Raw genomic sequence first — 27,708 nt, 5'->3', positions numbered from 1 at the left:
ATCTGACTTATTCAGACTATCACTATCATTTTCCATATTGACTGGGAGGTTTGTCATTCTCCTTAGTGCTTAACCAGATGCTAAATTCTTCTATCAGAATATTTAGGAGGATTTATTGAACTAATTTTTATACATTTCACCTTTCTTCACTCTTTCTTTCTGCCACCTATCTACCTATACCCTGCCCTCATACATAACCACCCCCAAATCGTGATCTATTTGAGAGCAAGAATCTTACTGTGTTTCTTTTTGTATTCCAAGTACTTATCACACTTACCAGTGCATAGCAGATGCCAGTAAATATTTGCTAAATGAATGACTTATTAATTGTACTAGCAAATTTAATAACAGCGCCAATGGATTAGACACTAATAATGTGTTAGTCACTAAATAAGAGTAAGATATCATCTCAGAGCTCAGGGACTCTGATATCAGAGCCTGCATGTTCTAGGATTACATCATGAGATAGAATTTCTGTTCTAACAAAGTCAACGAAAATCCCTTAGGAGTTACCCTAGCCATGCCATGTAGCTCAACACACAATGGCAGCTCTTTATCTGAATTTACTTCTACTTATTGTGAATACTGGTACAATGAAAGAGCCCTGGTGTTAAGAAAAAATTAGCACAAAGGACAGATCTGAAAACAATTTGGGTGCTTCTATTTTAACAAGTTAGTGCTTTGCCACATTCATTATATTCTTGGCTATTTAAAATAACAGAAAAACTATCTAACTTAAAGTCACAAGATTACTTTTAGTAAAGATATTTTTCATTATTAAAAATAACCAAATTTTCAGGGGAGGGGTGTGTAAAATGACACGATCAAAGCACTAACACATAATCATCTTCATATATATGGAAATGCATAATTAAACCCTTTATTTTATATAATGGCTATACATTAATGGTATTAGTTGCTTTCCTGTTACAGTGAAAAACTACCATGACCAAAAGCAACTTAAAGAAAAAAAAAGGTTTATTTTAGTTTATGGAATAATAAAATGTGGTACATCTGCACAATGGAGTTCTATTCAGCAGTAAAAAAAATGAAATAATGAAATTTGCAGGTAAATGTATGGATATAGAAACTGTTATACTATGTGAAGTAACACAGCCTCAGAAAGACAAGATGTATGTTTTTCCTCATTTGTGGATCCTAGCACCAAATCCTTTTAAATTCCATGTTCTTTTAATAAGATGATGCTATACAACAGTCTCTTCTGCGTGAAATAACTACCAGCATCACAACTTCAGTGGTGCCTGATTGCTAAACATTGTCACAATTGGGCTTGTTGATGGTTGTGCTCATTCATTAAAGGAGAGCCAAGCAGGGTCATTGGACCCTCGTCAGGATCCAGCTACTCTTCCCAGCCAACTGTATGTAATTTGGCCCTAATCACACACGATCTCCTGGATTTGGAGAGGACTGAAGTATATAAGCTGGGGAAGGCTCGATCCATGATGTGTGCATACCCTCAGATCACTCATGGACCTCAGCAACTCCTCAGTCATCTCTGTAAGCTAGCTCAGTAAATCATTGGTTTCCCAGGAAAACTTTAATCAAACATTGGTTTGACACTAGAACCTCAGAAGGGGATAAACATTGCTTAGTATCCCCAGGAAAAGAATTGAAAGGTATTATTAAAGGAGAAAGGGGGGAAATTGGGCACCTTAAGTGGGAAAACCATGATGGAGGGGTGAGACAATGAGAGAGATAAAAAATGCCTAACTTGTTTTGAAAACCAAAGGGAACCATATTACTCCTACAACCCACTGACAAATTATACATAGCAAGGAACAAAATACATGTCTAGTCAAGGTTTATCTGAGAATGTTTGGTTTTTAGCCAAGCATCTACATAGCACATGGTAATTAAAGTATCAGACGGGTGGAACCAACATTCTTGGATGTTTAGCAGCCATACTTTGAGACCTATACTAATCTGGTCAGAGGGACTTAAAGGACAGTCTTTGCTCCTTGCCCTCCAAGGTTGACTAAGTTCCAGGGGACTATGGAGCATCTCTCAAAATGTCCTTTAACTGTGGTGAGTCACTTGTCCTCTTGTTCAGGGAGGCCATGGAGACCTCACAAGATGGACTTGAACTAGTGTGCAGTCTACAAAGAAGAGGGTCAACACAGAAGAAACATTCCTCCATGCTTCCAAGTGAAGCCAGCCATGGTTGAGTAGGACCTTTGACTTATCTTCACATAGATGGAACCAGTGAAAGAAAGGAGCCAGGGGCTCCTCCCAAGCCCATGTGACCCCTGAGGAACAGATCCTCAAAGGACCTTAGGAGTAGAAATAAATTGATTTGGGTCAACTGTATGGCCTTAAACACCCAAAAGAAAAATACAACCAAAGATTAAAGTGATCAGTATATTTCTTTAAGAGTTCAAGGGATTACAATTCCCAGACATTAGGCTTAAGTCCATGTAAAATGTAATTTATACAATTATTTCTCATTGATGATTAATTTTTTTCTAATCAGAAAGTACTGTTAAGATGTAAGACTTCAAATCTTGATCTGCAATACTGCAGTGCCCACCTGTAGCTAAGGGAGATAACCCACTATTGTTCTAAAATGATGGCTAAATTTGTTTTCTCCCCCTATCTAGAGGCCTTTGAGAGGGAACCGACACTGATTCTAGCCACTCCAACAGCTATCAAAGTGCTTCAAAACAAATCCTGAGTTCATCACTCTTGAGTCCAGCCTTGGCAGACAAAAGAAAATGAGGAGGAATCCAATAGACAGATGCTTTTGGAAGCACGCATCAAGAAATTCCAATGAACTCTGATATGAACATTTGAAATTTTCCTTGTTCTGACCTTTCTCTGATTCTCTGTCTAGTAGTAATGCTAACTACTCTTGCCTTTACTCTCCTTCACATCTCCTAGGCATCAGTCAAGGACTTTCTTTTCTCCCTAAAGTTAAGGGTTATGCAATTTGAGAGTCTTTTAGATAGACCCACTGAAGGGGTGCTCCAATTGCTTCACCCTGTGTCCCTGTTCAGCATGGAAGAAGCCAAAGCGGTCTGCTTCCCGATTCCCCATCAGCAATCTGGGTAACCTCTTCAGAGGATGGTGTGATGAATAGGAGGTAGGAATTGGCTAGGCAGTTAGGGTAAAATGACCTCAAAGAAAAGTAGCCAGTTTCTTGGCTAAAAGTCAAAATGTCCTTTTGCCTCCTAATAACATACTCTGTTCCAAAGCCCAAATATGTCAAAAGTATTTTGGGAGCTCTTATCTAATCCCTAAAAGATTTTAGGGTTACCTCTTCAGAGGAGGGAATGTTAGAGTAGCAAAAAGCCCCATGAAGAAAAAAGAAAGAGTACACAAAGTTGTCAGGAAAAAGCAATGGGAAGATATGGGAGGAGCTGGAGGGAAGGGAGTGGACATGGATTTGATCAAAATACCTTATATGCACATATGAAATTCTCAGGAATCTTTTTTAAAGTTAAAAAGATTTTTCATTATTTAAAATAACCAGATTATCAGGGGAGGGGTGTATACAATGACATAATCATTGCATTAATACATAATCATCTTCATATATATATATAAATGCATAATTAAACCCTTTATTTTATATAATAACTAAACACTAATGGTATTAGTTACTTTTCTGTATTAGTGAAAAACTACCATGACCAAAAGCAACTTAAAGAAAAAAATGCTTATTTTAGTTAATGGTTCCAGAGGAGAGAGTCCATAATGCTGGGGAAGGCATGGCAGCAAGGTCAGGAAGCAAAGAGATTATATCACATTTGCACACAGGAATCAGAGAGAGAGAGACACACAGAGACAGACAGAGATGGAGGGACAGTAAATAGGGAGAGGCTATAATCCCTCAAAGCCTGACCCCAGTAACATACTGCCTCTAGCAAGGCCCCACTTCTCAAAGGTTCCATAATTTCCCCAGGTTACTGTTAATGTTCCCTAACTGGGGAACATGTGTTCAAATACATGAGCCTATAGGGAGACATTTCTCATTCAAACTACCACACCAATAAGAAATGGGGGAAAGCCCAATTAAGATAACCAGGAAGTTATCAAGTAAAATACAGCATTATATCACAATCATAATCACATGAAACATCTCTTGAAAAAGTAGACATGGTTCCATATCAAAGAATCTAAAATATCAACCACCAATCAAACTGAAGAATAACACATGAATCACAAGTCATTTTAATAAGTATACTCTACTGTAGCAAAGTCAAACAACACTTAGAAGTCTAGATCTATAAAAAAATTAATAAAAATCTCTAGTCAATAGAAACATGAACTGGAGAATATTCAAAGGGAATCTTTGAAATAAAGAATGACATCAAGATATATGTCTTGACATCAGTACTATGCATTGCTTTCAATGTTACTTCAGAGGTTCTGGCCAGTAGAGAGGACTGTGGAAAAAATGTGTTTTATTTTCTAATGTTAACAATCCAAGTCAAAAATGAGGACTAGAACAGACACTTCCCTCAATAAAGATTATATATATATATATATGTCCAATAAGCTCACAGAAAGATGTTCAGCCCCACTAATCATTAGAGAATACAAATCAAACCACAGGAGATACCATTTCACATCATTAGGACAGCTAGTATGAAAAAAAATAATGCTCACAGGATGTGGGGAAACTGGAGCTTGTTAGGTCTTGAAGGCAGTGGAAAATTGTGTAACTTTTACTTTTTTTAATATGGAGGGGTTGGAAAGATGGCTCATTGGTTAAGAGCATGTACTGCTCTTGCAGAGGATCAGAGTCCCTAGAACCCATATTGAGTAGGTCACAACCACCTGTAACTCCAGCTTCAGGGAACCCAACACCCTCTTCTGTATTCCTTGGACACTGTACTCAAGTGTGCATATGCACAGAGATACATACACATACACAGACAAAATTTAGAAATAAAATATTTAAAAAATGTATGGAGGGTCCTCAAAAAAAGTACTCTAGCCATTCCACTTTTGGACATGGACACCGACACATACACCAAAAGACTGAAAACTTCATGAAGAGGACTTTGTACTTTCAACTCCACAGCAGCATTATTCATAATAACCAAGAGGTAGGAGGAACTTATTTCACAGAATGGATAAAAAAAGTATAATAATATGCATTATATAGAATGTATTCAACATTTAAAGAGAAGAAAATTCTGTCACATGTGCAACATGAATAAATCTTGATGACATTTTACTAAGTATACAGAACAGTCATTAAAAGATAAATGTTAAATGATTGCATATATGGATGCATCTAAACTAGTCAAATTCACAAAAACAAAGTGGAATGGTAACTGCTAAGCTCAAGCAATAGGGGGATGGTAGGGAATTATTTGATGGGTATAGCCTCAGTTTTACAAGCTGAAAAGCACTGCACAAACATTATACCACAATATCTATAACACTACTCAATCTACTTAAAATTATTTAAGACCAGGGCTGGAGAGATGGCTCAGCAGTTAAGAGCACTGACTGCTCTTGCAAAAGACCCGGGTTTGAGTCCCAGCACATACATGGCAGCTATGAACCATGCATAACTCCAGTTGCAGGGGGAACCATCCTTAACTCCAGTTCCAGGGGAATCCAATGCCTTCTTCTGACCTCCACGGCATTGCATGACATGGGTGCACTCACATACATGCAGGCAATACACTCATACACATAAAATACTAAAAATAATAAAATATTTAAAATTATTTAAGATGGTAAATTTTGTTCTGTGTATATTTCACTACGTTAAAAATAAAATGGACTTGAGACAGTTCAATCAATAAACTGCTTGTAATTCGAATATGAGTTATCTGAGTTCAATCCCCATAACCTACATAAAAGTGCCAGGTGTGGTAGCACATGCCTGTAATCCCAGTGCTCAGGAGGTAGAGACAGGAGGGTCCATGGGGGTTTAAATGCAAGCCAGTTTAGCATAAATGGTAATGTCTACAACAATGAATGATCTCTCTCAAAGGAAGGGATAGTATTTTTAAGAATGACATCTAAGGTTATTCTCAAGCATACACACAGAAATGTATATACATGCATATGTACCCAAACTCATATATGCACCCCCAGCATGTATATACACATATACCCATGCATAAAGATGTAAATAAATAACAAATAAGCTTGATCTGGTAGCACAGGCCTATAATCCCAGGTATTCTAGAAGCTGAAGCAGAAAAATCCCAAGTTCAAGACCATTCTAAACTAGAGCATGAGTTCAAGGCTGGCCTGGGTAACTTAGTCAGACCTGTATTAAAAAAAAAAAAAAAGGAAATGGTAAAGAGAAGGGTGGGAATATAGTTTAGTGGCAGAGCACACACTGAGCATGCACAATACCCTAAATCCAAGTTCTGGTAGTAGTCCTGGTGGTACAAAAGAAATACACACATATGCAAATGCATGTGCATATGTACACACACACACACACACACACACACACACTCACTATCATGGCTTGTCTACCTAAACCCCCGCCCCCAAATTCTCAACTATAAAACTATTGTAACTAATAAGAGTATAAAGTCAAAATTAAACAAGAAAGTCGATAACTTTGTTATATCAGTACCAACTAGAAAAAAATTATGGTGGAAGATCCCATTTAAAATTAAACATCCAGAAATAAAGATAAGTGTGCAAGAGCCACAACAAGAACACTGTACACGCTTGCACCTTCGATCATAAAGTTACAGCTGGAGAGGCAGGTGAGGCTACGGAATGGCTCCTGACCAGAATCGGAAGAGTTTTCTTCAAATAGAATACAGTGTCAGCTGAAAGTCCACTGGGATCATTCAGTAAATCCTGAGAAACTAACTTTATCTGTGTGTTTTTGCACGCGTGTTTCTATGTGTATAAGGATGAGTGCATGCCTATGTGCATGCAGAGGTCAGAAGCCGACATTGGATGTATTCCTTGACTGTTTTCCACTTTATTTTACTTTGGAATTTTCAGATTGCTTCTTTCCTCTATTCTCCCTAAAACCCGAGTGAAAATTCCAAAGTAAAATATCCCTCATTGTTACACACCATCCAGACAATGCTAAATTTATTGAGAAAAAAAACCAAAAAATTATTCTTGACTATTTATTAAGAAGGCAGGGAAACCCAAAACTGCACTGTGAGGATTCCTGTGAGGTTGTGTGTGTGTGTGTGTGTGTGTGTGTGTGTGTGTGTGTGTGTGTGTGTGTGTGTGTGTGCGCGCGCGCGCGTGTGTGTGTCTGCCTGTGTGCCTGGTTTGGATTTTTTGTTTGTATGTCTGTCTGTTTGTGAAACAGTCTGAGGAAAGTTTGAGTAAGTTACAACTGGGTAGCGAGAAAAAAGGACTTTAATGCTCCTACCAAATGGAAAGAAAAAATAATACAACACTACGCTGGACAGAAGACGTGATTTCTAGCCCTGGTTCTACCACTAATTAGCAAGTGGGATGGCCTTTCTGGACAGCCACTTCTTCATCTGAATGAGGGACTTCAGCCCCTGTTCCCCAAAGCTAGAGAGATGGCTCAGTGGTTGAGTGTTTGTTGCTCTTCCAGAGGACCAGAATTTTCAGGGAGCTCACCACCACCTGTACCTCCAGCCCAAGGGGATCCAATATTCTCCTCTTGCCTCCATGGGAACCCAACCATGTGGCACACACTCACACTGACACATATATACATGCACATAAATAAGAAGAAATTTCTTTACAAAATTATCATCAACATATAGCTAAATTATTATAATGATTATTATGAATATTGAAGAAACCTGGACAATGTTCACAAGAAGGAGCTTACTAGTGTTGGCCTTAGCATGGTTACAAATATGTCATTATACATAGGTGGAGCCAAAGACAACAGCAGATACATGAAAGGAGACATAAACAATGATTTCACCATTATATCTCAGGTCTTTTTCTGACATTATATGGGTAACCTAAATTTCAATTCTGTTCTAACACTATTACCCAGAGTTAGGCTCTAATGTCATAAGTTTAGGGGCTCAGTCCACAAGCAAGACTGCCCCACTTCAGAGGCCACTTCCAATTATTGAAACGCTAGGTCACCAACCCACACTTCCACTCAAAATGGCTACAACTGTGGAAACCCTAACAGCCTCCACCTTAAGTTCAATAATTTTTATCTTATAAATGAAGGCATGGACACAGAGTGGTTAAATCTCTTGTCCCAGGTCACAGCTCGTACATGACAGAGCCAAGCTTCAAACTCAAGTCCAGCTGCTGCTCAGACCCAAGACACCTGCAATAAAGTTTATATAACACTTAATGTTATCCTAGGGATTTCTCTGCTTCTACTTCCGTTCCTTCCAGGTGGCTTCTCATGGGCTCAACATCTTAATCCAATGCTTCCCTTTACCTTGGAAGGACAATGCTTTAGAGTTGACAAACTAAAATTTTGGGTATTTCTCAGAAACAGATTAGTATGTTCTTTCTACAAAGGAAAATTCTTATGTACAATTTCCATACTGTCTTCTAGGAAGAGGAGACCCAAGGACTCTTGTTTGCTGGTCTAGCTGATGGCTGAAAGCCATCTCTTGGTCTCTAGAAGGGAGACCAAGGGGGAAGGAACTGAAGACAGGTGATCAAGTAGGATGAGACTGACGGTGCAGGAAGTGGAAACCAGAAGGTAGAGGGGTTGCCTAGCAGAAAGTCCAAACCTATCCTTGGTAGCTGGCAACAGAGGAATTGTAGGAGAAAAGGGGGTCCACTTGAGAGAAATTTTGAGAAAGAAGACAACTATCCACAAAACTACAGCACAAGATATGGTAGAGCAAGTTTACTCTCATTTCCCAAAGGAGGGCACAATGGAGACAGAAGATGATGCTTTTAAGTCCAAGTTATCTTTATTTTTTAAATTGAATTTTTGTGAATTTCAAACATTTTGATCAAATTTAGATTCTGTCCCCTCTCTGCCACCTATTACCCTCCACCCAATTTCATGTACTCCATTTTACATATATATATATATGTACACACACACACACACACACACACACACATATATGCCTATAGAGTCAAATCTGTGCCCCCAAATGTCCTTTGGTGTGGGTCCATCCACTGGAGTCTGGCTAATACACCAACCCAACAGCCTTCAGTTGTCACCAGTTCCTCAGATAGGGCTGGGGTTTCTTATCCTCTTTCCCACATCTATGCAGGAATTTTGTCTGGCTTGGTTTTACATGGGACTTGTCCAGTCTGTCACTTTTGCTGTGAGTTCATATGAGTAACTTCCAAGCTGTGTGGAAAACTGTTTCCTTGTGGTCATCCACCACCTCTTACTCTTAAAATCTTTCTGGCCCCTCATCCATAATGATCCCTGAGCCTTGGGTGGCAGAGGTTTGATATAGGTGTCCTATTCAGGGTAAGCACTCTGCAGTCTCTTATTCTTTGCATGTTAGCCAGTTGTAGGTTTCTGTGTTAATCATCTACTGTAAAGACAACTTCTCTGGTGAGAGTGGAGGAACTCATTCTAGGAGAGCTTGGCAGATCTGGGGCATGCAAGGGTCCCAGCAACCAGAGCACACCTGAGCACTGAGATAAAATGATGGTTTTATTTTCTCTAAGGAAATTTCTATGTTTACTAAAATGAAAATGTTGGTTTATATAACTCCTGAAGTCAAGTGCACATATACTACACATTTTACCATGCTAACTGGCCAATGTACCTTAACTGAATGGGCCTTGACTGAACTTTGCCAGAATCCAACTGGAAGCATCTGCTTAAAAGAAACTCTATAGGGGTTGCTCAGCAGTTAAAAGCACTTGTTACTTTTGCAGAAGACCCATGTTTGATTCCCAGCACCTACATGGTGGCCCACAACTGTCTGTAACTCCATTATCAGGGGATCTGAAGCCCTCTCCTGGCCTCCATGGGCACTGCATGCAATGCGGTGCACATATATACACGCAGGCAAAACACTCAGACATACAAAATTTAAAAATTGTTAAATTGTTTTAACAAAGAGCTTCTATAACATAAACTCTAAATAGCCTCCTATCTTTGATTTGTGCACAAGGACTCAAGCCAGTAGCATGAACTGATCGTGCCATTGTCTGCACATGTCTAGAGTGGCCCTCATCTGCTCATTATTATTTAGATTCACTGCAGGCTTTATTTTATTATTTTTTTAATCAGACAGAATTCCCAAATGCTTTGTCCTCGTGTATTTTCCTTGTTGAATCATTACACACTGGTATACTGTCAGGGGAAAAAAAAATCCATCAGTCTCTAAGCCCCATGTGCAGCTGTCATTCCCTCCAAACTATAATTTCAGCTCATCTATTATGTGTCTCTTTTATAAGACTATCATCTATAAAAACATATGGGATGAATTACATAATCTCAAGAGTGCATGTACCTCTAAGTTTTAATATTCTAAAAACTAAAATTCTATATTTTAATCTCTTGCTCTGGCGCCACTGAGAGTCAAGGAACTTGACTAATATTCTCTTTTCACACAGGACTGAGGAGATGGCTCGGCAGCCAGCAGCATTTACTGCCAAGTCTAAAGACCTGAGTTTAACCCCATAGAACTCAATGGTGGAATAAGAGAACTGATTCCTTCAAGTTATCTTCTGACTTCCACATGCTGTGGTATGCACCTCCCCAATCAATCAATCAATCAATCAATCAATCAATCAATCAATCAATCAATCAATCTTATAACGTAGGTTGGGGCACTGCTTTCCTCTTCACAGCTTCCAGCACTTCACAAAGTGGAAGCTTAGTGCTTTCACTTCCCCTCCAGCTTCCCAGTATATCTCTCTTTCTTCACATACTCACAAAATGCACAGCTGTCCAGGTCTCTAGCCAGTACAACTTTCCAATTTATGTGTTATCATAATAAATTCATGCAAGAGATTTTAAACAGCATGGCACAAATGCCTGTGGAATCCCAAATGAGCAAATCCATCACCTAGATGGTTAAAGAGGGCACAGGACAATTTGTCTAGACATAGGACTTCATAGGAATATCCACTCATGGTTAACACACTGCTAGCCATGAATGGGGAAATTAAATTTCAAACTACTTATAGCAAGCCAATGAAATATTCCAAGATATTTATAGCTCTCCCTGGCTAATGAAGCAAGGAAGTCTGACTCACCAGAAGAGTTATCTCACTTTACAAGGATGCAAAGCCAAATTAGAAGCAAATCAGAAGGTAGGCAGATCTTCACTTAGCTAGGGAAGGGTTGACCCACAATTCTCTAGAAAGGAACATTCCCAGACTGTTCCAAGCTTCTGAGTAGTGTGGGTCCCAGGAAATGCCACCTGGATTAACAGCTTGCTCACAACAACCACAACGCCATGTGCTGAGCTCTCTTTCCTACAGAAACCATGGCATTCCGAGCCCAGCTCTGAGGTGCTTCCAGCGGAGAACAAAGCATTCCAGATGCACACAGGAAGAGAAACCAAGTGAACAGTTCATGTCGGAAAACATGAGTGGTTTTTGTCTTCATGAATTCTTCTTCCCTTATATGGGCAAGTAAGAGATTGACAGACAAATAGCAGCATTTTAATTCCACATGCTTTAATCTCATTTCCTCTCAGAATTTTGAGATACACCATGACGAAATCCTTTAAATTTTTATTAATAATGAGAAACTCTGTTAATCCTTCACAGAACTCAGAAAAGGAGATGTGCAGGAAAAGGAAATGGAAACCTGATTTGGGCTGAGAGTCAAGAACAGAGGTTCCTCATCTGAATCTGGGGGCATGCACAGATGGCCTACGGTTAGAAATACTATGCAATATTAAATGCAGTGTGCTCTTCCACAGCTTTGAGCACTAGGTTTTTAAAGGAATCTGAAAATATTTAGAATCACTAATCACAGCGAAACTCAGAGAAGGTAGCTATGAAGTCAGGAGTCCAAAGATGAGTCTCATTGATAAACTCTGGGCTTAGGAAGAAAATCTACAGAAGTCATCATGCTTCTGTCTTAGACAGGGGAAAACTCTAGGAAAGGAAAATGGATCCAAGAAACATATTCATATGATGCGTTAAAAAGAAATGTGTTTCTTGGATCCATTTTCCTTCATACACATAAAATAAAAATAAAATATTTTTTAAAAATAATGTATTTGGGAATATATTTAAATAAAATGCAAGGCATATACATGTATTCATATGTAAATATGTTAATAAGCAAATGTTTTTATTTTACTTAAAGTAAAAAAAACCCTCTGAATAGTTTTCTATGATACGTGGGAATACTAGACATTTTTTTCATCTCACACTAACCTAAAGCAACGCAAATCCAAAGAAACCCTTCTAACACTCAGCCAAGAGTTACAGAAGAACAGATATATGAGGAAAGCCAAAAATATTTTTCAAAGTATGCAAGAGAACTGAAGGTATCACACTGTGAGGTGTGCTGTAACACCACAGAGCTGAGAATATGCTGTACTATACAACCAGAGCAAAGAGTGGGATAGAAGTCAAGAGCAGATGTAGACTTAGTATACAGAGGGGACAGTTATTCCAAAACCCTTCTGTGAAATTAATTCACAATTCAGAAAACAAAGAAACAAAAAAGTACCTTGGAGCTCTAACTCAGATTACACATCAAATTAAGTTTCTGTCATGAAATGGAGGCAATGAGAATGAGAAAAAGAAAGAAATCATTAAGAAATGGGACTGTGGCCAGGCATGGTGGCACACACCTTTAATCCCAGCACTTGGGAGGCAGAGGCAGGTGGATCTCTGTGAGTTCAAGGCCAGCCTGGTTTACATAGTGAGTTCCAGGACAGCTGGGGCTACAAGGAGACCCTGTCTCAAAAAGACAGAAAAAAAAAAAAAAAAAAAAAAAAAAAAAAGAAAAAAAAGAAAAAAGAAAAAGAAAGAAATGGGACTGTATAACTATGTGGGGTGATCTATTTGCCTTTCTTGATTTGCTGTCAACTTCCTTTAGGACCATTGGTCCCTAATGCCCTGGTTCCTCTCTGAGTCTGGCCACTGGAAAATGGGACAGAGGAATCTATTTTAAAACAAAACAAAACAAAACAAAACAAAACAAAACAAAAACCAAAAACAAACAAAAAAACCAAGACTGGGACTGCAGAAATGACTCAGCAGTTAAGAGCACTGGCTGCTGAGGACCTGGGTTTGAGGTCCAGCACCCACATTGTGGCTAACCTTCCGTAACTTCAGTACTAGGGGAGCCAAAGCCCTCTTCTGACCTCCATAGGTATTGCATGACATAGTAGTACTTGCACACATGCAGGTAAAACCCTCATACGCATAAAATAAAAATAACAATTTTTTTTTAAAAAAGACTACTAATACAGGACCATTCATACCTTGTATCAATACTAAAGTGCTGAACTGGGAGGAGGAAAGGTAATTCTGAGAGAAGCGTGGGGTTGTCACATAGATTATCCCAGCCCAAGCCAAGAAAAAGGGGAGCAAAAATGTTCTTTTCACTCGAAACTACTGTGAGAGATTCAAAACACAAGGCAAGATTACTGTAACCATATAGGAAAGCTCAACACAAGAGATGGGTGGGAGAAGTTTTGTTTTGAGCAGAGCACTTCAGACAAAGTATGAATTATTAGTATTGTGAGTTCCGAGTTCCCAACTCAACCCCTTCAGTATAGGTCAAATCTGTGGCAGTCCCCTGAGTGACAGCTCCTGAGGGTGCTAGAAGTTCTCTCAACTGGCACACCACCAGGCTCCAAGAGCTCAGAGACTGGCCATAACAGTGCCCTTGATGTGGGCACAGAACAATCTGAAGCCAACAGAGGCTCCTGCAGAAGCCAAAAGCTTTACTGCCTGGGAAAGTGGTTGCAGTGTCAGGAGCTGCAGATGACACTGATGGTTGTGGAATGGCAGGATGGAACACCTTGGCAGTGGGCATGCGCAGCCACCATGAACTACCCTCATAGGAGGAGACGACTGTAGAAACCACAGTTTAGAACAACAGCTTCTTATACTGGCTCTCTTCTTGCCTGGAACGAAAGGGCAATCACTTCAGCATCAAGTGATTCCTCAGGCCTCCAGAAAGAGTACCTGAGTAAGAAATTCTAAAAGAAGAAAACCAAAAAAGCGACTGAGGACAATACAAGACTGGGGGACCTCGGGATAAAACCACCTCTTTCCTAGCTCTGAAGACTGGCTGTGTACCTCAGCAGCACAGAATTTCAAGAGTGAAATAGAAACATTGGCACTTCAATGACTAATAAATTCTGGGGAAAAATAAAGAACACTGAAGACATAAAAGCTCAAGACTCTGGATACCTTGAACTGCCTTGAATCAAATTTCTGTATCTCAGTGGACAATTTTCTGTTTTCCCAAGGGCATGGGAGCCAGGAGACATCCCACAAAATGTGTTCAATTACAGAATAAATGTCTCTAAGATGTCAGTTTCTTGAATAGCAGGGCATAAGGAAAGTACAGAGAAAACATTAACTTTCTGAAAATGACCAAGGGATATAAAATGTTTCCAGCAAAGCATAGAATATCTTACTCTTCTATGGAAACCAGGTCCCCTAAAATATACCAGCACCTAGAAGGCTCCCAAGCAGCTAAGCACAGGCACAGAACACAGTAGGTGCTACAGTCCTGCCAGAGGTAGATAGCCAGCTCTGTCTCACTGCATTGCCCAACAGAACTATCATTATTCCCCAGTTTATCTTCTTCTTCTCCCCACCTCATGTAAGACCTTAATGGCTCTGAAAGTAGAAGTCAGAAAGCCCAGGGAAAGCAACGCCAAGGTAAACAGGGATGCTCCTGTGAGCCTGCAGAAATGGAAGACTGGGGAATAACAGAAAGCATAGATGCAGGAATAGCTTAAAATATGAATCTCACTGAATTCAACAAGGATTTATGGCTTTGACTCCCTTCACTATTCAGCTGAGGCTCACTGTGACAGGGAAAGTCTTCCTGTTAGAGTAATTAGAGCAGGCCTAAAATCGCTAATATACCTAGGAATAATGACCCAATTGTATTTTTTTTTCTTTAATTAAGGCAAACTTTAGGACATTTGATCACTCACACTGTATCATGATAAGAAAATAACTTGGTAGGTTACTCAGTATTATAATCATAGCACTCTATATGTGGGAAAATTGAAGTGACCTACATATTTTTATTAAGGATACAGTATTTTTCATCTCATAAGAAAAGCACTGCAGAAAAGTAACATGCTATGAAGTAGTTAATGTCCCAAGGAAATCACAAGTTTGAGACTATGTGGAGGTTAGAAACCATCTCCAGACTCCCCTGCCACTGTGTACATTCTCAACTACTGATACTTGATATCACAGGAAAACCTACTGATATCACAGAACCACCCAAACTGTGGTCCACTTATGAGAAGTATTTTATGATTATGTAGCTTGAATTTAAAATGCATGCTTACCAACAAGGGATGAAAGCCATGTATGGAAGAGAGGCAAAGGAAGTGATAGACTGCCCCAGCTGCAGAAAGCTGGCATTATCAATCAGAGGTCAGGTATGGTCTCCTCTCTCTCCTATTGCTGTATTCTACACCCCAAAACTTAACAGGATGGGTTTCCCTTCACCTGAAGATTCGCTGCAATGAACTGCTAACACACAGATAAAATAGGAGCAAACACAAATGTTCGGCATATGGAGGAAGTCATAAAGTGTAATTAGCCAACAGCCTTGGGCTTCAGCAGTGAAGATTCCCATCTCACAGGGGACAGGGAAAATGGGAAATGCAAAATCCTTGGGCTTACAGAACACACAAAGGACTGTAAATGACTCATTTTTACAAGAGAATTTATTTCTCTGAATATTGACCAGGACTAAAACAGAGAACAATGGTGTTTTAGAAAGCTTGTCCAGGTGTTTTAACTCCCTGCCACATGAGTTTAGATAAGTAAAAACTCAGAAAAGGGACTAGCGGTGATTGTTTTCTCCCTAGAAAGGTACAGACTTTAAAAGGGAGCTAACAGTGAGTGAAGCATCTTCCAACACCTGCCAATTTCTAGGTCTCTTAATTTAAAATAAGATGAAAGCACTGTCCTCATATTTGGGGGTGACAGTCCCTTGGCTCCTTCAATAGGTAGGTTTCTAAGTGTCAGGAATAAAGTAAAGAGGTTTCATTAGAACCCCACCCCCACACACAATTAAAATATCCATGTCTAATTCCACAGTGACTTTTAAAATTTTCTTATGAACCTTTCACTTAAAGACTAAAATATCTAGAGTCCTGTTCCATTTAAATAAATTCAAGTTAAGTTCCTGGGAAGTTTTCCAGAGAGTTAGATGGCTTTAAAATTGGACATGCATTAAATGAAGCTTTGTCTAACAAAGTGAGCGAGTAATTGATATGGCATCTGTATGTTCATTCTGCACAAGGTTCCTTTATCTAGGAAGCATTACTCAGAGACAAACAGCACATCAGATTACAGTTCTGGAGAATCATACTCGGCCTCTTCCAGCAATACTGCCAGCGCATATAAACCTTATATGAGCACCAACCACCTGCTTCCTGAGGAATTTGTAATCTACCCACTCCATTGGCTCCCCAAAGGTGCTCTTACTGACATATGTGCCCCCTCTCATTCATTCTACGGCAATCGCCTTTCATCCCTGAGAGTTCACGCGCAGTCATTGAGCAAAGCGGTTTGCTTTAACAGCAAAACCAAACCACAGAAGCCTTCGGCATTACATTTCCTAATGAAACTGAACCCCAAATTCTCAGCTCTCTGCATTAGAATTAAAATCCATTTGCAGAGCTTCGTTCCTGGTGCCTGGCTTCCTTCTACATTACCTGCTTCTGTGTACTTCAGTCCCACTTTTTCTTCTGTGTCTTTTGTCTTTGGGGGTGGCCAGACTGCTTGTAGTCTGCCAGGAGTCCTGTCGTCCTGCTCTGTAGGGCTCTGGTCAGGCTGTAGAAAAACAGTCAAACGATAATTTAAGTGAAATGTGGCCAGAGTCAACTGATTCTTGAAAACATGCATTCTAACACTAATTCTAATGTCAATTTTAACGGTCAGTTGCATATTGCTTTCATTACTTGAAATTGAGCTATGTTACTTCAGAATGAATCTGTAGTACAGTTGGGGTAAAAACTAAAACACACACACACACAAAAAAAAAAAAAGAAATTGAAGGCTACGTAACACACAACACTTAATATAGTATTTTTATTATTCAGCTATTTTAAAGGGTACAAATAAACTTTGAACTACAGATACAAAAACAAATCTATCATCTGGTACATTTATAGGAACATTTACAAATGTACTCCAAACAACTCCAGGACTGTTTACACTAAGGACTAATTTTGCATTTTCCATGAACATTAGCAACAATTGAAGACACACTTCTCTAAGCATTCCACACTAATATTAATTCCCTCCTATTACAAAATGAGTGAGATTGACTTCATAGTCAAGTTATTGTCATGGAAGCTGGTTTTTGTAACTAGAATATTATACTGTGTTTAGATTTTTAACTAAACCTATGATAGTTATTCTAGAGGCTTTAATTTTTGTCTTAATTGAACATATTCAATATGTAAACAGACATGACAACCCTGTACCCAACTGATGTTAAAGAGGAAGTTCCATTCATTGTCCCAATGAACCTCCAATGCCCACTGGGCAGGCGCTTACTAGACTTCATATATTAATTTTCCTGGAATAATAACATCTTTCATTAATTAGATTCTCTTGTGCCTTAACTTCATTTATTACTTCTTTAAGACTATAAAGACAGGATTGTCTTTCCTCACTTTGCACATGAGGAGACAGGCTCAGAGATTATCAAGGTCACCCAGTTATAAATGGCCAAGATAGGATTCAAATCCAGTTCTCATCCTAAGTTCCACACTCAACCAAGAAGGTATATAAACAACATGGAACATTTCAATTATATCACAAACATATATTTTGTTAAATGGCATACTTTCAAAGCAGAGCCTAGTGTTTGCATAGCTATAATTGAGTGGTGAGGAAATCCCTATAAACTGGGGCTACACCTCACCTTCCATCACTTCCCCATGTTGCTAATGTTTTATAAGTACATTTACCATTGGTGTTAAACTCAGAGTACACATTTTCCCTTCCTTCCTGCACATCTTTACCTAAATGGGAGTTATTATAGTCATGAAAAATAGGAAAATGGAAAAGAGTTCTTCTGTCCAAATCAGTACTCTTGACAAGAAAGATTTAATATCATGATAATCATGTTCACCCAAAAGAGAATACCAATACCAGGTAGCTAGGATTCATTTCAACAGAAAACTCTGGATAGAAAAGAAAAAAAATACAGCATCACATTTTACCAGAAGCCAACTCTACATACGCTTTTGGGATCCGAGGTGCTGTCTGCGGCCTTTGACTTTGCCCTTTCAAACACAGCTCTAAGAGACTCCTTTTCATGTCTCATCTTGCGTTTGAGAGCTTCCAACTCAGAGGTGTCAGCTGTGGTCCCCTTTTTGGGGGGACGTATGAATAAGGCCTTAAAGGCCTCCAGGGCAGTCTCTGGTGGCTTTGACTTCACCTGGTCACCCTGGACTTGGGCATCTCCAGAGCCACTGTGGCTCTCCTGGTCAGTACTATAACCCATCTCCTCTACCCCAGGCAACTCAGGGTCTGCAGCCTTTGGTTCGGTTCTTGGCATGTCAATGTTGAGCAGCTGAGACAGCTGCTCTAGGAGAGTGGGAGTGGCCTTTGGATCAGTTGTTCTCTCCTGGCCCCTGACTGTCTGAGGCCCAGCCTGCAGCAGAGATTTCTGAACTGGCTGGGTCAACTTGAGCAAAGCCAGGTCCCCATCCTTCGGTTTGATTTCGGTGATGGTCTCCCCTCCCTCTGCTGTAGCCCCCTTCTTCAGCACACGAAGTCCACTAAAAAAAGCAGGAAGCTGGAATGTCTTCTCTCCGGAAACTTCTCTTTTAGGAGCGGTGCTCTCAGGCACGCCATCACGGAGATTCTGATCTGCTGCTAGAGGTAGGATTTGGGGCCTTTCATCTGCAGCCTGGCCCTGGTTGGGGCTGGGCTCTCGGGGAAAGTTACCATCAGCACCACCAGGTTCCAGTTTGCTATTTGTCTTAGGCAGAGTTCTCTGAGAATCTCTCACACAGAGCTCTACATCATTGATTTCCCCAGTGGCAATATTTTCTCCAGAATCTCCTGGTTTTGCTTTGGGTTCCTGAGATGGCTCAGATAAAAGAACAGTGGGAGACTCTGGGCCATTAGTGCTGCTTCCTTCTTCTGCCTCCTGGCCTCCATCCTCAGAATCCGAATCACTGGTTGTATGAACAAGGGTCCCACGGACCCAAATGGTATCTCCACTGTCCACACTCAAAGCAGCAAGTGGAAGCAGCTCTCCACCAGGGGAAGAGGTACCTGATTCTGCTTTCCCCTGACATCCCTGGGATCCTGTCTCCGCCCTTGCCGGCTTCCCATCATTTCTAAGATCAGGTGGAACAGGAGCCTCTGCCTCTGCCTGTGGCTGATCTGAACTGCTGGGATCACCCGGCTCAGGAGGGGGATTCATCTCTAGACTGCGGAATGCCTTCAGCACAGCATCTTCCTCTTCAGGAGTCACAGATTCCAGTTTACTTGTAAATCCAAACAAGGATTTCATTGAGAACTTACTCAGGATTGACTGGGCCATTTCAAATCCAGCTTCGTTTTTTTCCGGTTCCAACACATTGCTGCTGTTGAGAGAGTTACCAACCTCCTCCATGTCCCCGCAGTACCCTTGGTCGAAGTTCTGCCTTGTGTTACCTTCCCTGCTCTCAGTTTATCCGCTCCATCTGCTCTTAACTTACAGGACAGGGAGAGACAGGACCCAGGACCGGGGAGGGAGCCAGGCTTTCAGCAGCTCAGAGAACACACTTGGTCTGTTTCAGGTCACTGCTTTCCCTTCCGGTTTGCCTGATGACGGTGTGCCCGGGGCAGCTGCAAAGTCTGGGCAGCTCTATGCCCCAAAGCAGCTGGGGCTGTACACCTTACTACAGACGCTGGCAGGCTGCTCTTCTGGGACTTCCGTATTTATTCCTCTGGACAAAAAGCTTTTTGTCACAGGCAAAGTCAGTCTGTCCCTTAATCCCAGCCCAGGACTTCAGGAGGAGCTCCGCCCAGTGCCTACGATTCTCCTGGTTACATTCAACTTCCTCATTGGTGAGCAAGTTGAGGTTCCTGAAAGTGCTGACCTGGCAAGCTGGTCCTGACAGCCCTGAACCACCCCCTGGAGCAGCCCAAGAGATTCCGAAGTGAATCAGCAGAAAATGACTAAAGTAAGTCTCAAATGAGCCCTCTTTTCCATCTGGATTCTAGTCAGAGGCCTGGGAGAGCCAGGCCAAAAAGCCAGCAGTGTACCCACAGAACAGTCACTTACAAACTCCTCATCAAAGAAATGAAATAAAAACAGATCTCCCTCAAAGAGTTCAGAACTCTCAAAGCAGTTAATTTACTGCCCTTGAAACTTTGTTTTTAAATGCTTTTCTTCAGCTTGCCAGCAGGTCTCATCTAAAATGCAGATTTTCACTAGCTGCTGAGAGGAAAACCAACGAGACTGGTTTCAGATCACTGTTTTGGCTCTGCCTAGCCTGGGTGTTCTACAAACAGGTACTTAGGCAAGCACGCCCACCACACCCAGTGTCCACCAGCCTTAGGGAGCCCAGTAAACAGCCCCAGCCCAGTAGAAGTGATTACCCTGGAGTTCTCCTGACATCCTCAAGCTTCTTTCTGTTCATCAGCTATGACTTCCTCAGTTAGTTACAAAGCCTGGTGGCAGCAGGGCCCCTCTCAGCTTTAGTGTTGCAACCAACTAAATGAACCTGGCAGGACACACTTTAACTTACAGCCTGCCTTGTTGGTCAGTCATTCATCAAAGATCCCCAAGGATTCACATTTCTCTAAAGAGCTAAATATTTACCAGTCAGATCTCTATTACTCATTTTGCAAAATGTAAAAATAGGGCAGGCAAGAAGACAGCATTGACTATATGCTGCAGACCTGACAATCTGAGGATATGTGTAGGGGAGGCTCATAGCTGCCTAGCTGCCTCTCGTGACAACTTCCTGTCATAGGACCCAAAAGTCTGAGGAATTCTAATACATTTTTAGCAATGTAGTCACAAGGAACACTTACAAAAATAAAAGGCATGCATGTGCATACACACACACACATAATTATATCCCCACCAGACCTATGGGGAAAGAACATACCTCTCTAAACCCTAATTTGTTCCTGTGGCTTTCCATATGATCTTGACTCTGACATTTTGGGAGTACTAACTGAAATAAACTTAAAAACCTTGAGGCTAGGCATGTATCTCAGTTGGTAGAATGCTTGCCTGGCACGCTTAATGCCCTGGATTCAATCCCCAGCACAGCAAAAGTAATTAATTAATTAATTATAAAGAAAAATTTTAAAAACCAAAAATAAATAAGCACCAGGGCAGGGGGAAAAGGAAGAGAAAAAAGAAAAGTCAATGCTATTTACATCTCTGAATAAGCTTTCTCTCCAGAGGAAATGCCTTTAGAGTCTGATATGATAAAAATCAGGCTTCTGCTTTTTCAAGGCTATGGAAAGAAGTGATCATCAGATCAGTCTTAAGAGATACATACATATACCATAGGGCTGAGGGGTGGAGACACAGCACATACTTGCTGTTTTCTTCTCACTGAGAATGCTTCATTTGCTCAGCTAAAGCTTACGACTGATTTCCAGAGTAATTTTCCAGGCTCAGCAGATCTGGGTAGAAACATAAGCTGGCAGGGTTTGTTGGTCTTCCCCTTCTGGAAAGAATTATAAAAGTTTAAGCAGCCCCTCATTATCCACAGGTGTCAGAACAGTTTCATAGAACATGGAGCAGGAGAGTTTCGGTTTGAAGAGCTTTAGGCAGGTAACGCTTTATTAAGCTTATTTTAAATTAAAAAGTCAGTTCAGATAAGATGAGCGTAGAGTTCCACAGCTTGGTGGGTGGGCATGATGACAGCAGTATGTAGAATCTGAGCATTTATTATGTGCCTGAGCACTCTAATTAATGCTTCTCACATAGTAACTCTATTGATACAGATAGCCACTATATCTTATACCTTATTCTATTTTTCCTGCTAGGAAACTGAGACACAGGAAGATTAAATAATTAGCTCATGTTTACAGTGTCAACGAACAATGGAAGCACAATCTGACTCCAGAATTCACTCTTACCCACCTTCTAGAGACCAGAGGTAGGCTTCCTACTCTCATAGGACACGACACAAAGGCATTTCACTCCAGCTTGGGGGACTCTCATCAGGGTCTGAGGTGCACTTTTTCTGGGATGATACAGAGACAGCTTTCACAAAAACTCATTTACTGAATAACTGTCCTTTTCCAAAATTTAGAAGTCCTTCTTGGTAGAAAAAAAATTAAATAAAAATTTTAGCAACACCTAGACTGGCCTGTCTACCGATCTCAGGCAAGACAGAATCCTCTAGACTCAATGGGGTTTTCTAGCTTAGTCTGACCATTCTGTTTCATTCATGAAGCACAACTCCTCCAGGAAATGCTCAGTCATTCCACATCATGTATGAACACTGATGATGTGCCAGGTGCTAGAGATACAGATGAAGATACTCAGGCACTCTACAAGCATGAAATGTGTAATTTGGTAAGAAACCCATCTAATAGTGAGACATCTTTTTGCTCATAAAGTATAGCTGAGTACTTTATATCCCAGGCTCAATCAGAATAGTGTAGCTGGGCTACAAGAAGTTTTAAAGTTGTTTTTGTTTTTTTTTTTAACTATAATGTTTAAACAATCAATCCACAAGCTTTACCTAGGTTATTTGGTCTTGAATCATTATTAGTCTTTTTAAAGCTAACACTTTCACTTCTCTCAGACATTGTTTATATCAGGGCCTTATCCTGTGATGGACAGTTAGCAAGCACTGTTATATAAAACCGGTAGATGCCAAGATGTCCCTTCTTATCTACTATAACCTCAACGACTCATTCTAACTATAAGGCATATGAACTCTCTACTAGGCATACGTGTGAAAATGGTCTACCTGAGACAACTAAGTCAAAACACATACACAATTACATAGCATTTGGTCCACATGATGGTCTTAGTTATTGCTTTTAGAAACAAGAAAGACCTAGCTACTTAAAAGCTGCACATAATATTTGTGCAGAATTGACTATAAGCAAGTTCTCTGTTTCCCCCTCTCACCTCCCAGTTGTGCCTAGAGAGTGACTGGAGTCAAGTGTACCTCCTGCAGAATATCGTTTAAACAACAGATCTTAGTGATCCACGCTTGAAAAGGACAACACTAACAACAGGCACAATGCTACCTTGAGGCAGCCCAGCTTAGCTCCTTGACCTTCAAATTATTAGAGAAATTAGCACTAAAAAGCACTTTGGAGAAGTTGGATACCACCTAAAAAAAAGCTTCCTAATGCCCCTTTTCTCTTGCAGCCCTACGCCTGTCATTCACTGAAGAGAATTCACTCCAATCTTCTCATAAAATCCCAGAAAGGCAAGGTCAAAGTAAGGCAAACAAGACTGAACTTCAAGGTTAGGCTACCTAGGTATGAGATTTCTCTGTATCTAACTGATCTGAAGTCTAGGCCCGATTTTAATGACTAAATTGCTTTCAATGTCCAAATGTACTTCAATAATTTCACATGAGGATTGCTTAAAACAAGTAGAAAAGAGCTAAAATCAGCAAGGGAAAATAAGAGTATAGAAACAATTTCTATGGAAGAAAGTAGTTAGTAGCATTGGGCTAAGTAAACGTAGTTGAGCATGCTACTGATGCAGGGATTTTGAGAGTGACTGGACCCAAAGATCTAAGATGCTGGACACACAGGATCATCGAAGACTGACCTGGGACAATGGTTCCCAAGGTCATTGTCTCATACCAATAAAAGTTAAAGATGAAGACTCTCATGGGAACAGGAAGACTTTATTGAGAATTATTACAGAAAAGGGAGATATTAAGGAAAAAGAAATCCCCAAGGGAGGAGTTTTCAAGAGAAGAAAGAAGCCACTGAATTTCCTTTGTCTAGGGGTTTTATAGGGCCATGGCAGAAACTGGACAAGGGCTGAGGTACTCTCTCCTGAGACTTTAATTCCCTAGGCGATCATGGTTGCGCCAACAGAAGGCTCACACGCGCTATCCAACCAGAGAGATGATCATGTGCTGTTCATGTGTTGCCTACCCAATTAGGGGTAAAGACCCCCTCTGTCCATCTCTGAGTCAGCCTTTGACACTGACTGTCTTACTAGCTGTTAGTCACTGGGTCAGAATTACTGCCCTCTGACTTCGCAGGTAAACTTCTGTTAATTATACTAAGTTCTCTTTGTTTTCATGTTTACGTGATGACCTTGTAGCTTTATCATGGAGAGAGTTAACTCTATTCCAGCCTCCTAGGTGGCAGCTTCTAGTTAGAAGCCATACTTACAAGTTAGTCTATTACAATTAACTGCATTAGAAGCAAGACTACATGAAAGGACAATAGTTATCTGTTCCTCAAGGGCTTCAGAGGGGGACAGCTGGCCTGCTGTCCCTGATCCAGACCTCTGTCCTTCCTCTTATCTATCTAGCCTGGTTATCTCATACCAACTACAAGACATCGTCTTCAGCATCTCAGACCTTGCTGTGTTAAGCCTTAGTCTGCCTTTTAGCCCCAGCTTCTGTTCTCACCATAATATATACAAATAACTTGAAATTTCTACAATAGGCCCTTTTCTTTACTAAATGACTAAAAAGTTATTTCCTGCATCACTATGAATACAGGTAGGGATAGGATAATGGTGGAAGACGGATCATTCTGAGTTCAGGAAGTACATTTTAACTCACCTAATGAAATCTGGTACAAAATGGGGGATATTATGACATCGTATCTGTTGTTGAATGAGGTTTCATATAAAAAGAATGCAAGTTTATGAAAGGATTTGTGTAAATATGAGTTGTTGAGAGGCTGGATTGGATCTTGGAAACATGTCAGATTATATATCTTGACTTCATTTGGTTTGTTTTTGAGACAGGGTTTTATTGTGTAGCCCTGACTAGCCTGGAACTCACTATGTAGACAGGGCTGGCCTACAAGTCCTGAGCTCTACCTGACTCTGCCTCCTCAGTGCTGGTTTTAAAGGTGTGCACCATCACACCCAGGATGACCTCATTTTGAAGATGGAGACTTTTGAAGGCAAGAGGAGCTAAATAACCACCACATACTGCTCAAGCGACACAGGCAGATAGGAAATGAGGTCCCCCAATCCTGCGAGCTCTGCAGCACTTTGCCCACCGTTAGGCACATCTTGCCTTCTCCTTTGTCAGCAACCTTCTTATGTCATTTTCCACATCTTCCCACACCTTACTTCTACTTAATTCACAGTCATGTGACTTAAGCCTGAGACCTTAGGCTTCTCTTTCTAATTTTGCAGGATTTCCCCTGTAATAGCATGAACTGTTTCTGCTGATTGAACAGAAAACAGGCCACACTTCTGCATTACAAAGGTGGAGGTGGGGGGGGTCCCAGTGATTAAGGCCTTTTTCTGTTGAGAAGTGTAAAATATTTCTAAGACTAGTGGGAATAGATTGAAAAGTGGCAACAGAACAGAAGGCTCTAAAAGGGGAGAGGTGAGGGTGGACATGTGAAACTGGAAGGGAAGAGAGCAGAGAGCACATATCTTTCTATGAACAAGGGCTATGTGCAGGTTATGAGCATGGCCCTGGATCCTAGGTTCACATCATGCTCTGCATCTACAAGACGCTTGTCCCTGGGCAAATGACATAGGCTTCCAGTGCTACAGCTTGGTTACCTGGAGACTGAGTAACAACAGTACCTATGTCATGGTGATTGTGAAGGTTACACAAACAACACTGTATGTGTTGGACACTCCCTTCAGTGCCTGGTACAAAGAGTATTGCATGCCTCATGGGAAAGGAAGAACTTAGTGGCATCAGCTCATGTCTAACAGAATTTTTTTTTTAACCTTGTCAGTATGAAACAAATATTTATTGATCAGCTGGCAGTGTGAGCAGAAGCTGTCCGCTCTCAAGTCCCTCAAATCTATGAGCTTGGGAAGAGAGACTAAGTGCCTCCCAAGCCACCGTCCTTTCCATATTCCAAGGGAATTAGGCTCCAAACACAACTCTTTCAGGGGATGCCTTTGAATGTCTCAGGACCAGTGTTTCCTGGATTGGATCTACCACCTCTTTCACCTGCAGAGAATTAATTAGCTTACAGTTCTCAGGTGGCTTCTCTGAAAGTCACTAAGTTCACTCTATTCTTTATTACATTTCTTAAGCTCAAAAGTGACTTTTAAATCAACTGAGTCATTTCAGAAAAAGAAAAACTAAGTTGGTGGATGTGGAGTTTCTTTCCATTCTTCTCTCAAAGGACTACTGAAGCACAATGATGACAACCCTACAAGGGCAGTCCCCATCTATACCTGTGAGGCCTCTCCTCCTTGGGTGAGGCTGTTCACAGACAAGGCCTAGGCTCAGGAGACAGTTGTGGTCCTGCTCCGAATCAGCAATGATTTTTTTTTTTGAACTTTACATCTACATTTCCCATTTGAAGAGAAAAATAATGTGGAAGCAACGGCAGTGCGGCAGGATTACAGTGGGGAGAGGAGGCATTTCCACATGTCCTGTTGTTAAACGCAGGGCAAGACGGCAGAGCAGAGGCAGTAGAGAGACTTACAGTTTTGAAGTGCAATGCATTCAGGTTCACTGTGAACTATGACGTATTAATCACACACTAGCTGTGTCACTTTAGACAGGTTCCTTAAATTTCTTGAGCCAATGTCCACATGTGCAAAATGGAAAAATTATATTAAACTCAGAATTAGTCAAAAGTTAACTCTTCCTGACTCACTGTTGCCGGCACGTGATACATCGTTTTCATTAGAGACTGAAGAGAATAGGCATGTATGGCACTCCTGTCAATCTAAACACTTGAAAATGTAGGAAGAAACATTCAGAGGACATACAGCAACAGTTCCAAGAATCAAGGCTGCGTACTTTGAGCAGCTGGTGGGGTGAGTTCATGATGTTCACACAAGAGGTGTTATGCAGTTCTTAGTTCAGCTTAGAAATGATGGTGTTAATAAATAAGAAAGACTAAACTAAAGTCTGTGAAAACCAAGAGCTCACAGAAAAATACCAGGCCACAAAAACTGAAATGTAGTGTTAATATGGGAGTGTATTTCAGCTTTGCTGCGTTTCAAATTGCAAGGGCAAAAGGTAGAACTGTTACCCGATTTGATCGATTGATTAATTTTTTTGCTACACATTCATTCATTCATTTACTGTGTGTACATGTGCATTTGCACTCACACTACCATGGAGATCAAAAAACAACTTGTGGGAATTTGTGCCCTCTTTCCACCGTGAGAGTCTCAGGGATCAAACTCAGGGCATCGGGCTTAGTGGCAAGCACCTTTACCTGCTGAGCCATCTCTCAGCAGCTAGGACTGTGATTTTAGCCACAAATTCCTATGTTCATCTCAGAGGAGAGGAAAGGAAAGGCTTTTTGGAACACACACATGCAACATGGAGATGCATATAGAAAGGGATCAAGGACGAAGAGATGGATGCAGACAGAACTGCAATTTCTGAGACAAAAAGGGAGGCTAAAACGATGTAACTCATTCAAAAAGAGCTAAAAACATGAGTTTTAGAAAAATTAAAATGTTTCCGAAGGGTATTCCAATTCCCTAAATATAATTCTTACATAAATTTCTCATCTGTTTTGTTAAATATATAAATAAAACCCCAG

The 27,708-nt window shown here is 40.6% G+C and overlaps 1 protein-coding gene across 4 annotated transcripts in view; it reads right to left on the bottom strand.

The window, feature by feature from the left end:
* The window catches only part of Fmn1 (formin 1), a 451,810-nt gene that overhangs the window by 292,377 nt on the left and 131,725 nt on the right, over positions 1–27,708 (bottom strand). For 3 of the 4 annotated variants that reach the window (XM_008841150.3, XM_029567361.1, XM_029567362.1), the window contains one exon: positions 16,743–16,860. In XM_008841150.3, the coding sequence (XP_008839372.1) occupies positions 16,743–16,860 (118 nt within the window). Of the gene's footprint in view, positions 1–16,742; positions 16,861–18,280; positions 20,033–27,708 lie in introns of those variants that run through there. The other variant, XM_008841152.2, reaches the window with a different exon arrangement.

Source organism: Nannospalax galili, unplaced genomic scaffold (assembly GCF_000622305.1).
Source record: "Nannospalax galili isolate Female #2095 unplaced genomic scaffold, S.galili_v1.0 scaffold999, whole genome shotgun sequence".
Classification (NCBI taxonomy): domain Eukaryota; kingdom Metazoa; phylum Chordata; class Mammalia; order Rodentia; family Spalacidae; genus Nannospalax; species Nannospalax galili.
This window is presented reverse-complemented; position numbering and strand designations above follow the sequence as displayed.